General features: G+C 34.5%; 1 protein-coding gene across 4 annotated transcripts in view; it reads left to right on the forward strand.

Moving 5' to 3' along the window:
* The first annotated feature begins 3,061 nt into the window (after positions 1-3,061).
* Positions 3,062-16,168, forward strand: part of LOC126697803 (staphylococcal-like nuclease CAN2) — a 39,465-nt gene continuing 26,358 nt past the window's right edge. The window contains exons 1-9 of one of the 4 annotated variants that reach the window (XM_050394909.1): positions 3,064-3,380; positions 3,553-3,608; positions 3,763-3,877; positions 3,984-4,094; positions 4,363-4,550; positions 4,630-4,686; positions 5,101-5,260; positions 9,303-9,371; positions 10,694-10,769. In XM_050394909.1, the coding sequence (XP_050250866.1) occupies positions 3,228-3,380; positions 3,553-3,608; positions 3,763-3,877; positions 3,984-4,094; positions 4,363-4,550; positions 4,630-4,686; positions 5,101-5,260; positions 9,303-9,371; positions 10,694-10,720 (936 nt within the window). In that variant the 5' untranslated portion in view covers positions 3,064-3,227 and the 3' untranslated portion in view covers positions 10,721-10,769. Of the gene's footprint in view, positions 3,381-3,552; positions 3,609-3,762; positions 3,878-3,983; positions 4,095-4,362; positions 4,551-4,629; positions 4,687-5,100; positions 5,261-9,302; positions 9,372-9,526; positions 10,177-10,693; positions 10,770-16,168 lie in introns of those variants that run through there. The other 3 variants (XR_007646257.1, XM_050394906.1, XM_050394908.1) reach the window with 3 other exon arrangements.

A 16,168-nucleotide genomic window follows, 5' to 3' on the forward strand; every position in this document is an offset into this window, starting at 1 on the left:
CAGAGTATGTATGCAAGTATACTGCACAGTCTTGAATCCAATGCAAATCTATACAATGCAAGAAAGATTATTCATAATTACGACTCAAAAAACCCAGTGACACATTTGGAATCGACAAAAGAAAGAACAAGCCTAGCAGTTACAGCCTCATCAAATGTAACATCGCAACAAAATATGCCACGAGTGATGAGAACAGAAATTTTTGTAAAAAGAAAAAGGAAAGAAAAATCTACTCAACCTTTAACTCTTGGTATAAGTACAACACATGGATGCCTAGAGAAAGTAAATACAGAAGAGAACCGGTGAAACTAAAATAAGAGAGAAAGAAAGAGAACAAAACAACAACAAATCCATCCTATAGATTGTCATTGAAACGCAGTTAGAGTTGGAACTCATCACAGCCCATATTCACTGCAGAAGACGAGGTATATATATTACATAATAAAACCAATACGCATCTATTCGAAGAAGCAAGTGAAAAAATCCTAATACTATATTTCTATAAATAAAATATGTATAATTAAAGTTTTTATTATTATTATATATTTTTTTTTCAAAGAAGCATTCTGGTCCACTTTAGTCCATTTTGGTCAACTTCAGTCATTTCAGTCCATTTTCGTCCACTCAATCCATTTTGGTCCACTTAAATCTATTTGGTTCTTTTCAGTCCATCTCGGTCCACTTCAGTCTATTAGGTCTATTTTAGTCCATTCTAGTCCACTTCGGTCCACTTTGGTTAACTTCGGTCCATTTCCGTCCATTCAATTCATTTCGGTCCATTTTGGTCTACTTCAATCCATTTGGATTTCAGACCACTTCGATAATGTTTTGGGAACCACCGGGCCTAGTTGCCTGAGTGGTACCCGGTACCTTATGTGTCCGCTAACTCGGGGGGTTCGATCCCCTGCAATAACAAATTACCCCCCAAAAAAAAAAAAAAAAAAAAAAAAGATAATGTTTTGGGAGGAGAGGTTTGTGTAGAAAGATGAGCTACTTCATTAACAATTATGTTACATTCTCATTGTGATATTGGTAAGTTCTTGATAAAATTACATTTTTATTATTAAAGTCTTGTATATTTTTTTTTTTATTTTTTTGCAATATAAGTGATGGATTTACTATATCTTCTTCCTCTTTAGGTCATTCAAGACTTATAAACCATTTACTTATATCTACTTCCTCTTTACGCCATTCAAGATGTATAGAGGATAAACCATTTGTAAGGAGCACTAGAAACAAATTCCGACCATTATTTACAAAATATATCACCTTATATAATAATTGAATGTAAAATGTATTAAGTTTCCTTGAAAAAAACCATACTAAATTTAAAACACTGTCAAATAACAAACATAAATAGCTTAATTTAGAAACTCTAATATATTGAATCAACTATACTTTGTTAAAAAATAATCATATCATTTTAAGAAGGATTTGAGACTAACACTTATAAGTCTCATCTACTATTTTCATTTTTCACTTAACAAAAAAGTAAAAAGTCAAAATTTTCAGCACATTGCGCAGGCTTGAGACTAATATATTTCAAGATTATGACATTGATTTTTTTATTAAATCCGATTTCATTAACCTCCTAAAGCAAAAGCATCTTGAAAATAACATGAGAAAAACAATGCTTATAACAAGACCCAAAATAAGTACATACAAACATGGTTCTCAGACCTGGACCGGACCATATGGTCCGACTCGGTTAACTATGAACCTCTCACTATTGCGGTTCTTTTAACCCTAAGAACCCCTCTATAAGATAAAAGCATGATATCGTTCGAACCATGGTCGAACCGTACGGTTCTGAGAACTGTGGCTGGTTTCTACGATTAGCACAGTTCCTCTTTTTTTCAAATCTGGAACCATTGATTTGTAAGAATTAAAAAAAAAAATAAAAAAAAAATAGAAGAAGAAGACGACAAAGAAAAGAAAGCACAAATTCAGGTCTTTGTAGACAAAGCTAAAGTTTGGCTGCCATTTGAAACTCTTTTCTTCAAGGCTTGTGTCTCTGGAACTTCTAGAGCTGATTTGAAGATAGATGATTTCAGTACCTTGTCATTGCTTTGGAGGTTGAAATTGATTTGGAAGGTGGAGAGAAAACGTGTGCTGATTCTTGCAAATGGATGAAGAAACTGCATCCGTGTGCTAATTCTTGCAAATGTTAGATTTGCTTTTTCTAGTTTCTGTTCTCTTTTGATTTTGGTCAATTAGACAATTTGGTAGTTTTGAAATATGTGGTGGAGAGTGATGTTTTGTTTGTCAAATTTGTGGTGGTGTTAATGAGCCAGAGTGATAATGTTACCTAGGAGTAGGGAAGAGTAGGACACGCAAAGTATCTTTAGCATGTAGGGATGAGTCTGTCAAATTATTGTTACTATTATTATTATTATTGAATTGATATTTGGGCTTAGAGATTGGAATATGAACTTATAATTTGAAGACTATATATATACAAAACAATAAATCTAAAATTGTAAGTCAAATAAAAATATATTTATTTATATTTTAAATAATTATTAAATTAATTATGACGTCATTACGGTTCGACCTCAGTTCGATGTTAAAAACCTTAAACTTTTTTCTTTTACGATTCAATGAATGGTTTAGGTCTAAGAAAAACAATGCATGCAAAATCTAATACGACAAAAGCATAAAATAGCTAATAATAATTAGCAGCTAGCGTAACCTGGATAAAAGCACATTTGGATGGTGTCATTTTCTCTATCACATCAAAAAAAAAATCCCACCACAGGACTTTTGAACCCAATCCTTAAAATAATTTTTTCAAACCCACTACGAAAACACAAAATAAAGTTTAGAGCTTACCACATCTTAAAAGCTACGGTAACACTGTTGAACACTAAATTTGATGGTACGACCACACCTCAACAAAGTTTACACAGATCGACGATGGACCTTCATCGTAAAAAGTTACTGCCTCAGAAAAAAGAAAAAGAAAAAAGAAGAACAAAAGAAAGACAAATCAGAACGCGCCACGTGTCACTATGATTCCATTTTCGATAGTTTGCCTACCCCTTTTTCCCCCTTTGTTAAACCAAAGATTCCTGGCGAAACGCCGAAAACCACGAGCCAAAACCTCTTTCTTTTTAAGTCTTTGCTAACAAAAAAAAAAAAATTCTTCCTTTAAACTTTAAAAGTACTTCATCGCCTTCAGCTTCTCTGTGTGACTGTGTGTGGATCAGCTTCTCTGAAATTCCAAAATGGGAAACGTCTTAAGGTTCTTATGTGGGCAATGGTGCAAGCCCACAAAAGATGAGGACTTGGAATCACAAGGATATCATGGTGTGTCGGCTGCCAACGTTGGTGTTACTGCTCTAGCTCATGATCTCTTTCACTTCGAGATCACCTCCCAGGTACATATGTTCTCTTCTGGTTTCAATTTCTTTGAAAATTGAAATAGTAACCCAAATGTTTTTGAATTAAGTGATCAAAGTAATTATGAAGCTAAAATTTTGAGCTAATTATCTTTGTGTAAGTTATATATATAAATATCCATCCTGTTAATGCTTTGATTAATGTTTTAAGGTCCCGGAAGGACTCAGCAAGCATGTTGTCTCGTCTAAGAAGGCTCAAGCTAATTGGTAATTAATTAGCATGCAATTTATCTAAACAATTTTCTTTTTATAGAGTAAAATTATTAGATATTTAGCAAGAAATTGGAAAAAAGAGAGTGATGAATAGGCTCTATAGCATAGCTTTTTGTCTAAAAAGGTTACATTTTGACAATATATGAAGGTACAGAAAACTATTAGAGGCATGGAGAGCAGCAAAACCCCCTCCAAAAACACCTGAAGAAGCTGCTAGGCTTGTCATAGAGACTCTGAAGAGACACCAAAAGGCAGATGTTGAGGTACTATAAAAGATCCTGTCACAACATATATGTATAACTTGTTGCATAATGCATAGAACTGTAATGGAAGAAAGTAACAAACATTCTCAAATTGCCTTTTTTGTAGGGTTTATTGGCCTTCTATGGTCTTCCTCTTCCTCATACCCTAGTCCAACATACTGCTGAGGCCCCAACATCATTACCTGAAGGAGTAGAGTATGAATTTCAGACATTTCCAGTAAGAACCACACTCTTTTCAAACTCAATGTATGTGATCATAATCAAGTCATAGAACTGGGTTTGATATAATGAATCACTGTTGATACAATATTTTTCACTACTTACCAAGGTGGCAAGTTGTAAATTGTAATTAACTTTCACATGAGTCCATCACTGACACAGTGACATCATTATATTGTTTAGCATTAACAATTTGCCACCTCAATAGTTGTGAACAACGTTATGTCTATAAACTTTTTGATAATGAATTATTGGAATGAAACTAGGTTGATCCAAGAGCTATAGCAGATGGAGATGGGATGACAGTGTATGTCAGTACAATAGACCCAAGGGAGTCATCTTGTGTTCCTATAGAAGTACAAGTAGCAGCTGTCCAAAGATCACAAGCGCGTGCTGAGAAAAATTATACAGAAGCAGATGCAATTCACAAAAAAATGATTGAGTCCGGATATCGGTTAGTCATCTACTAGGCATAGGCCTTGATTCCAATTTTGATTCAATATTATAGTTTTGTTATTGTTTTCTTCCACTAGGATACTCAATCAGAACAATGAGGAAACCCTTGCTCGAAAGTATCGAATTCGACTAAGGTAAAATTACAGTAGGATTCAAGTAGCTAAATCTTTTAGTTTTTTGGTTAATTGCAATTTGCCCCCCTAAATTATGGGGGTCAAATTCAATCCCCCCTTAACTGTGAAATCAAGCACGTCTCCAATGATTAATTGGTGATTGATAAAATATCCCTTGTAGTTAATTATTTCCAACAATTTCAAAATTTTAACAAAAAAATTTGAAATCAAACAATGTCCACATAGAGAATTTCTTTAATAATGAATTTGTGAGATTTTAGTTAAAATTTTGAAATTAATGGAAATTTTTTACTGTGGGAGGCATTTAGCCTAGTATCAATCAATTAATCTTTTTTATTTATTTGTTAGTTTTTTACTTTTACTTTTTTTTTTTTATATAGCATCAGTACTTAATACTTAATAGCTTCTGAACAGGGGAATAGATGCACCAGAGAATGAAATGCCATATGGGAAAGAAGCAAAGGAAGAGCTGACAAAGATTGTGCAGGGAAAGTGCTTGAGAGTCCTTGTCTATGGGGTAGATCAATATGGCCGCTACGTAGCTGACATATATTGCAATGGCATATTTGTTCAGGTACTGTTTCTCTCAACATTGCTTTCTTTTGCCCTGTAACACCAGTGACGGGTCTATGAATATTTTTAAGGCGGTTATTATTGACCAAAATTTACTAAAAAGAGAAGGGTAAAATATAATTTTTGTCTCTAACTTTCACAAGAGTTTGTTTTTGGTCTCCAAATTTTTAAAAATTTGTTTTTCAAAATGTTCTAAATTACATCATTTTGTTTATATCAGTTACATGGTCTAATAAAATGCTAACGTAGCATTTGACTTAACCAAAACATTTTGTATTAAAAAAATTATGGGCACGTGGCATGCATTTATTGGCACACGTGGAAAACAATAGTGCCCACACATCTCACTTTTAGTTCTTCGTTACTGAACATCACCATTCACCATTACCCACACTGTCTCTTTTTACCAATTAGTTGTTCTATCTCTTTCTCTTTCTCTCTAACTCTGTTCACTAACCCAGAAAACCCTCTTATCGAAATCAAAGAAAATGTCAAAAATAAGAAGAAAAAAAAAATCAAAACAAGTGAATGGCTATTTGGGTTATATAGGTTTCGTGTAGAGATTGAAGGCACAAAAGCACACATCTTGAAATCTGGTGGAGGAAACGTTGAAAGCAGTAGAGAGAGAGAGAGAGTAGGGGTTGGGTGTGATGGAGTTTTGTCCTCAACCAAATCACACATGCCATTTTAAATTACATTTTTTACTTTGAAGATTTTCAATGTTAAACTTCAGAATTGAAAATCCCCAATTTGAGCTTGACTCCCTCTCTCTCTCTCTCCTCTACGTTGGTTTGCAACTCTCTATTTTATTAAATATAGCAAATCTGAAAGATTTCCGGCATGAAAATCTTCAAAATATGGCTAGATTCTCTGCCTTCAGCCCTTCCTTGTTATTGAGAATTAAGTTTTTGTGAACTTGAAAATTCTTAACATTCTGTTTGGTTGCCTAGAAAAGTAGAAGGAAAATGAAAGGACATAGCAAAGTCATGAAACTTAGGCTGTGTTTGTTTTGGCTTCAAATTACTTCCGGAAATGTTTTTTCGTAAAACTTGAGTGTTTGGTTGAACCAGTAAATTCAATCAACTGAAATGCTTTTCCCCTTTGATCGTAAAATAACCCAAAACACCCGTAAAATCATTTCCGTTCATATTTTCACTTCAAACCATTTCCACTCCTCACACAACACGGTCTGAGCTCTCTCACAACAGGGCACTCCTCAGATCGAGCTCTAGTCCGACGACCACAGACCGAGCTCTAGTCCGATGACCCACACTCCACCGGGCTCGTCGATCGCAGCACCGCGCTGATCGTACCAGGTCGCACCGGTCCCGTCGATCGTAACACTGCACCAATTGCATCACGCCGATCAAGCAAAGATCGACTCCAACACCGCTCGATCTCGCCTCCGCTGCGCAATCTCACCTCTAGATCAAACCCAGTCGCCTTTCTCTCTTCCTTCTTCTCTCAATTTGACCGGATTTGATTAATTTTTTTTTTTTTTTTTCTGCATTTTGTTTCTTTTGTGGGTCTGTTTGGTTAGTGGGAAAATGTGAGTGTGGAATTGGGTTGAATTGGATTACTCTTACTTTCCCATTTGATGCAGTGGAATGATTAATCAAATTTTCTCTTCTCTTGTTTTTTCTATTTTGGTTACAAAGCTTGATTTTTTGTAAAATGTTTGAACGAACCAAACACCGAAATTGATTTTCCGTAAAATGAATTCCGAGGCAGCCAAACAGCCTGAATACATTTTCCTTTCCCGAAAATAGCATTTCCAAAAAATATTTATTTTTCGGAAAATATTTTACATGAACCAAACACAGCCTTAAACTTTTCACAGCGTAGTTCTTTGGATTTCGAACCGTGGAAGAACTTAACTAAACTTGAAATAACTTACTATATATAATTTCTTTCATTTTCTTTGTTGCCAAACGAGAACTAAAAAACACTCATCTTCCTGTGGAATGGGAATGTGTTTTTCACATGTGCCAATAAATGTATGCCACCTGTCCATAATTTTTAAAACAAAATGGTTTGGTCTAAGTCAAATACCAAGTAAGCTTTCAATCCATATCCATAGACGGAAGGAGGTAAAATAGAACGTTTTGCAAAATTTAAGGATGAAAAAAGAACTCTTAAAAGTTTAGAGACGAAAATAATATTTTACCCAAAAGAGAACTTCATATATTAACCAAAACACACACACATACATGTACAGTTTGATAATTTTCTTATAGGAATTTTCTTATTTTGAAATTTTTGTATGATAGTCTCATTATTAACGTTGTAGTTACATCTCTTTCAAAAATTTAGTTAGATACAAAATTTATTAGGATTTTTCTTTTTGGTTGTAAGGACCTAGTATATTGTTAAAGGGGCCAAAATTTAAAGATAAAGTTTGGCTATAAACTTAGTTGTAGACTAAACAAATTAACGTGGTCATGTATTTTGAAAATTTAACCGTTGAATTCCATGTTCTTTATGTTTTTAAGACACATGTCAAATTTTATGTTAATCGGATATTATTTATTATTTGATCTATAAACTTAAATTTTTATGTAATTTTAGACTACAAAAACTCAAAATTTAAAGATTTGATTGATGACATAACTATTAATCTTTGATCTTTTTGAAATTTTACAAGTATGGAGGATATAAGAACAGTGGTGGCGCCACATTTAGGCCAGGGTGTTTCTGGAAATTAGGAACACCCTCAACCAAAAAGGGATTACGGGTCGAAACAAAAACTCTTGACTTCCCATACAAAATAATGAAAATATAAACCTATAATCCAAACAAAGTAGATATAGATCAGTAATGGAGGTGAGGAGACGTTGTGCTGGGTAGAGGCGGCTTGAGAGAGGAGCATGGGGGTTCTATTAGGGATGAACGATGCTTGTTGAAAGAAGGATGGTGGCGGCGTAAAACGATGCTTAAGGACGAAGAAAAGTTGTGACTAGGAAATAAGGACAAAGAAAGAAAAGAGGAAAGTAGATCTAAAGAAAAATCTAAAAGAGACAGTATAGAAATAAGATGTAAAGCACGCGTGAAGGAGAGAAAAAAGGTTCAAGCAAAAATGACACATAAGTTAAAATATGACCTGACGGAGAAAACAAAGGAAAAGGGAAAAAAAAAGTTATTAAAAATAAAATTAAATTAAAGGGTGGGCCTTGGTTTATGGTTTGGGTTATGACATGGGTATAATTTAAGGCTTGGGTTTATCACTTAATTGGCCCACTCAACTTTTAATTACATTATACATATTAATTATTCACATAACAAATTATAGAAGACAATTAATAAACAAATTAAACAACTAAATTATGTTAGGCTAAACAATAATGAAACAATACATTATAAAAGACAAACAAATTAAATTTTGTTAGGTTAAACAATAACTAATAATTTTATAATTAATGAAACAACAATATAACAAATTATAGTTTATAAAAGACAAACAAATTAATGAAACAACTAAACAACAATAATTAATAATTTTATTAATATTTCAAATGAACTTATAGTTTATCGTTTATTCTTTTGCTAGAATTATGGACAAATATTTGATAAGAAAACCACATAGAAGGCAATTGTAAACTTTATGTATTTGCATGTTTTTTTTATTATTGTTGTTGTTAATATACAAAATTTTCTTTTTATTAGATTGTGTAATTTATGCTTGTTGAGAAACACCTTGAAAAAAATTCTTGGAGCCACCACTGTATAAGAAGAAAATATAATAATAGTAAATTTTTCACAATTCACATCCAATAAAAAAAAATATTGGGTAGAGTTATAGTTTTAGTCTACAATAAAGTTTATTGCCAAATTTTGTCGAAAAATTAATTATGTTGGGCCTAAAAAATTTTAGGTTGGTCATAAATTTTTTTTAAAGAATAATAAAATTATAAATTTTTAAAATTTATATATAATAATTATTTATTTTGCCAGGTCAGGGTGGTCCTGTGACCACCCTGAACCACATGTGGTGTTGCCAATGGTTAACACTGAGCTAACTTATCCCTCTTTTCTCACACTGCCAGAAATTAATGCTCAAGAAAGGTTTTGCATGGCACTATGCAGCCTTCGACCAACGTCCAGAACTTGCAAGAGTAAGAAATTACCTTTACTTTATTATTGTACTTTCTCCATGTTAAGCCTCTTTAATCTAACAATATGTTTGTGAGTTTTCAATAAAAATCAAAGGTAAAGATAAGACTTACTAACAAGAATTGTAAATCTCTATGTTTAATAATTATGATATCAGTGGGAAAAAGAGGCTCGAGACAAGAGAGTTGGCCTGTGGGCTTCATCGAATCCTGAGAAGCCATGGGAATGGAAAAAAAAGAACAAGAAGGACAAAGGACAAATGCGAAGGTAGATGGCATTTTCCAAATAAAAAGGAAAGTGAGATCTCCTTGTGACCAATAATTATCTCATGCATTGGATTTCTTCCTCTATCATTGTACGAACCTTGCAATCCTATAGGATTCACACAATGTGAAAGGAAGGATGAATATTTATCTCCGATGTATGAGGTACTTGTTATGGGTGACTGCTTTTAACCATATAAGGCTAGAAGACAAAACCAATGTAACATATTAGGACATACTTCCTAGACCAGGGGTTGGTAGCAACTTGACACCGAATGTCAAAAGCATCTCTCCTCATTTTTATGTACCAGTCATATGAACCAATATGTATTTAATCTTAGTAAAGGCTATTGTAACTTATGTTTGAATCAAAAACCCAAGTGAGAGGTGGGTTGTAAGTTGTAAGTTGTGTTACCTAAACAAAACAAATCAAATGATCATTGTGCAAAAGAGAATATGTATGCTACTATACTGTACAGTATTAGGGGCTTGATATTTAAGCAAATTCTTGTTGAATCCAATGCAAATTTATATAATGCAAGACCATTCAAAATTACAACTCAACAAACCAAATGATACATTTAGAATCAACAGAAGAAAGGACAAGACTTTCATCTTAATCCTATTAGTTTCAGCCTCATCAATTGTAACATTGCAACAAAATATGCCATGAGTGATGAGAACATAATTTTTTTGTAAAAAGAAAAAGAAAAGACAAATCTACACAACCTTTAAGGCTTTAATTCTTGGTATAAATACAACAACACATGGAAGGAACGTACCCAGAGAAAGTAAATACAGGGCAAAACGAGAGAGAGAGAGAGAGAACAAAATAGCAACAAATCCAACCGATTGATGACATTGAAAGATGGGTAGAATTGGAACTCATCACAGCCCACGAATTCACTGCAAAAGATGAGGTATATATATTATATATTAGTACTTTTTTTTTTTTAATGAACAATTGATCTCTCTAGTTAACACTGTGAGAGTGAGTTTTCCAAGACGCATTGACCTATTCACAAACATTGTAATTTCTATGTTTATGAATTATGTACCAGTGGGAAAAAGAGGCTCAAGCTAAGTGAATTGGCCTGTGGGCTTCATTGAATCCTGAGAAGCCATGGGAATGGAGAACGGACAAACATGAAGGTAGATGACATTTTCCAGATAGGAAGTAAAGAGTGACCTTGTGACCAATAATTATCTTATGTAATCAGACACATGCATCCTCCCTCTATCAATGTACGAACCGTGCAATCAAGTAGGATTCACATGTGAAAGGGAGGATGTTTATTTATCTCCAATGCCAAGATATTTCATATGGGTGATTGCTTTTAACCATATGATGCAAGAAGGCAAAACCAATGTCATATAATCAGGACGCACTTCCAAGACAAGGGGTTGGTAGCAACTTGACACCTATACAAAAAGCATCTATCCTCATTTTTATGTACCAATCATTTGTAACATTATTCACTTAAAATCTTAGTAAAGGATGTTGTAACTTATATTTGAATCAAACACCCAAGTAAGAGGTGGGTTGTAACTTGTAAGTTATATTACATGATCAAAATAAATCAAATGTTCATTGTTCAAAATAAAGTATGTATGCGAGTATGCTGTCCAATATTTGAGGCTTGTTATTTAAGCAAATTCTTCTTGAATCCAATGAAAATCTATACAATGCAAGATCATTCATAATTACAACTCAACAAACCAAGTGACATTTGGAATCAACAAAAGAAAGAACAAGCCTAGCAGTTACAACCTCATCAACTGTAACATTACGACAAAATACCATGAGTGATGAGAACATAAATTTTTGTAAAAAGAAAAGGAAAGAAAAATCCACTCAACCTTTAACTCTTGGTATAAATACAATACATGGATGCAATGTACTTAGAGAAAGTAAATACAGAAGAGAACTAGCAAAACTAAAATAATAGAGAAAGAAAGAGAACTAAAGAATAACAAATCCAGCCCATAGATTGTCATTGTAACACAAATAGAGTTGGAACTCATCACAACCCAAGAATTCACTGCAGAAGACGAGGCATATATATTACATAATTATTGTGCACAATCGATCATTTATAATTCCTTCTTTTTCATTTCCCTCATATTAAGCAAAATGAATGTAAAATTGAAAAGCCAACCTTTAGAGGCTAGAACCCCCAATTGTCCTCCCAAGTCCCAAACATTGTCACTCAATTAGTAATGCAATATGTTGCTGGATATGCTTTCCTTTAGATATAAGTGGCTTTTATCTAAATTGCAACATGCTTTGCAATCTTGTTCATTTCTCTTGTCGTTATTACGAGCAAAGAAAAAGTCCAGCCTTTATGTTTCTTACAATTTTTTTTTTTTTTTTTTTTTTGCAATAGCTCAAATGGCAGTTTTGTGCAAATAAAAGTCATAATTAGCTCAGTATCACTATATATATATATATATATATATATATGTATGTATGTATTAAAAGCACAAGGATCATGCAGGAATTTAACAAGATTATAGAATAGCAATAACATTGTTTGATAATAAATATAAAGTTTAACATCTTGAAGAGTTGAAGTTGGCCCCTGCATAAAAAGAAACAATAGATATAGTTGTTGATGGCCATTTTGGAAGCCCAAGTGGAAGGGAGAAGCCCAGCAACACGGACGGAAAAGAGTTGGCAAACGAATAGAAAACCCATTAAACCCAAGCGGCAGGAATAATGGATCATAGGCTCGTGAGATAAAAAAAAATAGGTCTTGAAGAGGTAAATGGGCTTAAAGTAGCCCGGAAAGAGAGAAAAAGCAAATCATGGACAGTATATGATCTGGAAAAGTTAGAATGGGCTGCGGCAGGCCCAAAGTAATGAAAGCAAAGAAAGTAAGGGGTAGATGGTAAGCCTATGAACCCCAAGGATGAGGAATAATGTAATTGGGTCGGGAAAGCCCAAAGAATTCAGTAAAAGCCCATGGTATTGCGAAGTTAGGAAAAGGGCCGAGGAAGCCCACGGAAAGCAAACGGGCCCGGGACGCCCAAGGGAAAACAAATGGGACACAGGAGCCCGCTAGTGATGTAACACAAGAACCAATGGCCTTGTTGGGCCATTAGGGGGAGAATAAATGGCAAGCCCAAAGAGGCCCAGCCAGATTGAAACAAAACAATTTCTCAACAGGAATGATAGAGTGGTATGGCAGGAGATAGTAGCAGGAAGAAGGGTGGGCTGAAGAAAAATTAAAGCCCACCATCAACTAAGGCCCGACCCCAAATAGGGCAAACCATAAAGGAAATGGAAACCAGAAAATGGTCAAGAACGGACGGCAGACTGTGCAGACCAACCACGACAGACGCATGAGCAGTAAGTAGATTTTGGACATACATGGAAGAGAGGCACGCGCAAGGCCCAGACTTCACTAGCCTGTACCCAGCCAATACAGGACACGGTGAGGTCATATGTCAGAGGTAAGAGGGCATGGTTTGGCGGTGGGGAGAGGGGAAAACCTATTTTGAGGTTCCTGCTAGGGCTCTTTTAGGGGAAGTGTCCTATTAGGATGACATACCATCCAAACGGGCATAGCAGAGCTGGAATCACTAGGTGCATGCCATAGGGGATAGGGAGAGAGAAGACACCCACATCCTAGCAGGAAAGGGTGCCACGGCAGACAAACAAATAAAATAGCTTTCTTTTGTCTGGAGATGGGGAGTGGCACATAGTCGGACCAGTGGTGGTCGGCAGATACACTCAGACCAAACAAAGGTGGTTAAGGGATAAAATAGTAAAATTCAGTCATGGCAGGCACTATAAAGAGGCCCTTGCCGTGTACAGGAACAACAACAACAATAAGCACCACAAAATTGAAAACTTGAAAGCTAGGAAGCAGAAACAAGGATTAAGAAAGAAAAAAAGATAAGAAAAAAGGGGAATATTAGAAAAGAAGGAAAGAAAAAGATAGAGAGTTGGAACGGCAAGCATACACCAGTAAGTTGATTCCCTCTCTCTCCCTCTCAAAATCTTGCTTTCTGCTGGAAATGAAAGGTGTTCTTGTGTACCAACCATTCAGGTCCACTTCCCTCAAAGTGATTAATTTCCACGGCAGGATCTCCTTGAGAAATTATTCACTTTGAGAAGAGGTGTTCTTCCCTCTCTAGTTTGGTCCTGCGGATCAGACTTGATCTAATTTATTTACTCTCTCAATCAACTCACATACTACCCACTTGTTCTTCTTTACTTTTCTTATGAAATAATTGTTGTTGAAACTGTGGTTATCTTTTTATTAAGTAAGGATTATCTGTTTGCTTTAATAAAGATCTCAAAGTCTTTGATATTATTATTATTATCATATCTGTCTGCCGCAACCCATTTGAAACAGTTCCACCCGCCGTGAGCGTGCTCCTGGTAGACAAGACATAGTTTGTGCACAAGCCGAACTAAGTTGAGTTGCAGTTGGACCGATCTCAACTCCCTTACTCAAAACACTCGAGCCCAATACCGCAGGAGGCAGCCCAGCCCACTTTAACCACAAAAATGCCCACTACAATAGGCCAAGAATGTATTGATCCCTTATGGTAAATTAATTAATTAATTAGCCAAGTTAATTAATTAAGTCAATTAACATACAATAACATGTGGTAACACAAATAAATCACCAAATAACTAAATATAGTGGAAAATAAATTTGACACGGTGATTTGTTTATGAATGGGGAAAACCTCCAAGGCAAAAACCCCATCGGGTAAATTTAAGATCATCACTCCCAAGAATCCACTATTATTAAAACAAGCGGTTACAAGTAAATGAATCACAGTACTTTATACCAACCTACAATTAAACCTTTACCCCAATATACAATTAAACTTGTAATGAAGTGACAATCTCTCATTTTTAATGCACGGCTCCCAGTACGTGACTAACTAATTGATGCACGGATCCGAGTATGTAACTGACACACCAACTTGAGAAGGATGTTGGTTGCAAAGTTCTTCAGTTCATCCATACAATGAAGATCAAGAAGCTCCTTGGTCACAAAACTCTACGGCGTACAAATGCAACAGCTTCTTTAAGAGAAAAATGAACTAGGACATATGTCTCCAGTCATAATATGCTTGCAACAACAAGTGCAACCACCTTATGACAGCCCTAAAAATAATTCTTATATATATTTAGGATTGTGAAAAAAGAAAACCTAAACACATTCACATGGATATGCGTGAAATCAGATCTGAAAAACTAATTTTCGTAATTCTCGATAGATACAGCTGTCGAGCTTATCTGTCGAGCTTCACATTTTAAATCTCGATAGATACATCTATCGAGGTTTTAAAATACAACACTTTTTTACTTGATTCTTGGACAGATTTGCATGGCTTCAATACTTGAACTTGAACTCTTGTTCCTTGAAGTATTAAACACATCCTAGATCTACCTAATCACAAGTAAAATGAGTTTTGTCAAAGGATTAGCCAATTTTAAATGACATATGTTCTTAACAAGATTCACATATATCCTAACAATAATCACAACTGTAAAAACAACTTGAAGTTGGGTAATAACCAATAAGAAAGTGTAAACAGAATGAAACTAGAGTTAAGAAATAAGCTATTATTTATGAACAAATGGGAATGCTATACATAGAACTCACTTTTTTATTGGCATATTCAACAACAAATCACATCTGACCTTATTTTGATTTACCCTTTGATTCATTCGTATCTGAGTCACTTGCATTGTAGCCTAAAGGAAACCAATACACATCAATTCAAAGAAGCTTGTGAAAAAATCCTAATACTGTGTTTCTATAAAAAAAAAATATATATATATATATATATATATTTTTTTTTTAGAGTAGCATTCTGGTCCACTTTGGTTTAGTTTGGTCCATTTTGGTCAACTTCGGTCCTTTCAGTCCATTTTCGTCCACTCCATCCATTTTGGTTCACTTAAATCTATTTGGTCCTTTTCGGTCCATCTCAATTCAGTTTGGTCCACTTCAGTCTATTAGGTTTACTTTAGTCCATTTTGATTAACTTCGGTCCATTTCCATCCATTCAATCCTTTTCGGTCCATTTTGGTCCACTACAGTCTTTTTGGCATACTTCAATCTATCTCAGTCTAGTTCAGTCCACTTCAGACCACTTCGATAATGTTTTGGGAGGAGAGGTTTGTGAAAAAAGAGGAGCTACTTCGAGTTCGTTTGGGAACAACTTATTTAGCTGAAACTGAAAACTTTTTGTTGAAAGTATTGTTGATAAAAGTAAAAGTTAGCTGAAATAGTACAGTGAGACTCATGAATAGTACCAAAAAGTGTAGTGGGACCCATGAATAGTAGCAAAAATAAGCTAAATAGTAGAATAAGCTTATTTTAAACTCTAATCCCAAACGCAACCTTCATTACTAATTTTGTAACATTCTCATTGTGATATTGGTAAGTTCTTAATAAAATTACATTTTTCTTATTAAAGTCTTGTATTTTTATTTTTTTTATTTTTTGCAATATAAGTGATGGATTTACTATATCTACTTTCTCTTTAGGTCATTCAAGACT

The sequence above is a fragment of the Quercus robur genome, chromosome 8 (genome assembly GCF_932294415.1).
Source record: "Quercus robur chromosome 8, dhQueRobu3.1, whole genome shotgun sequence".
Lineage (NCBI taxonomy): Eukaryota > Viridiplantae > Streptophyta > Magnoliopsida > Fagales > Fagaceae > Quercus > Quercus robur.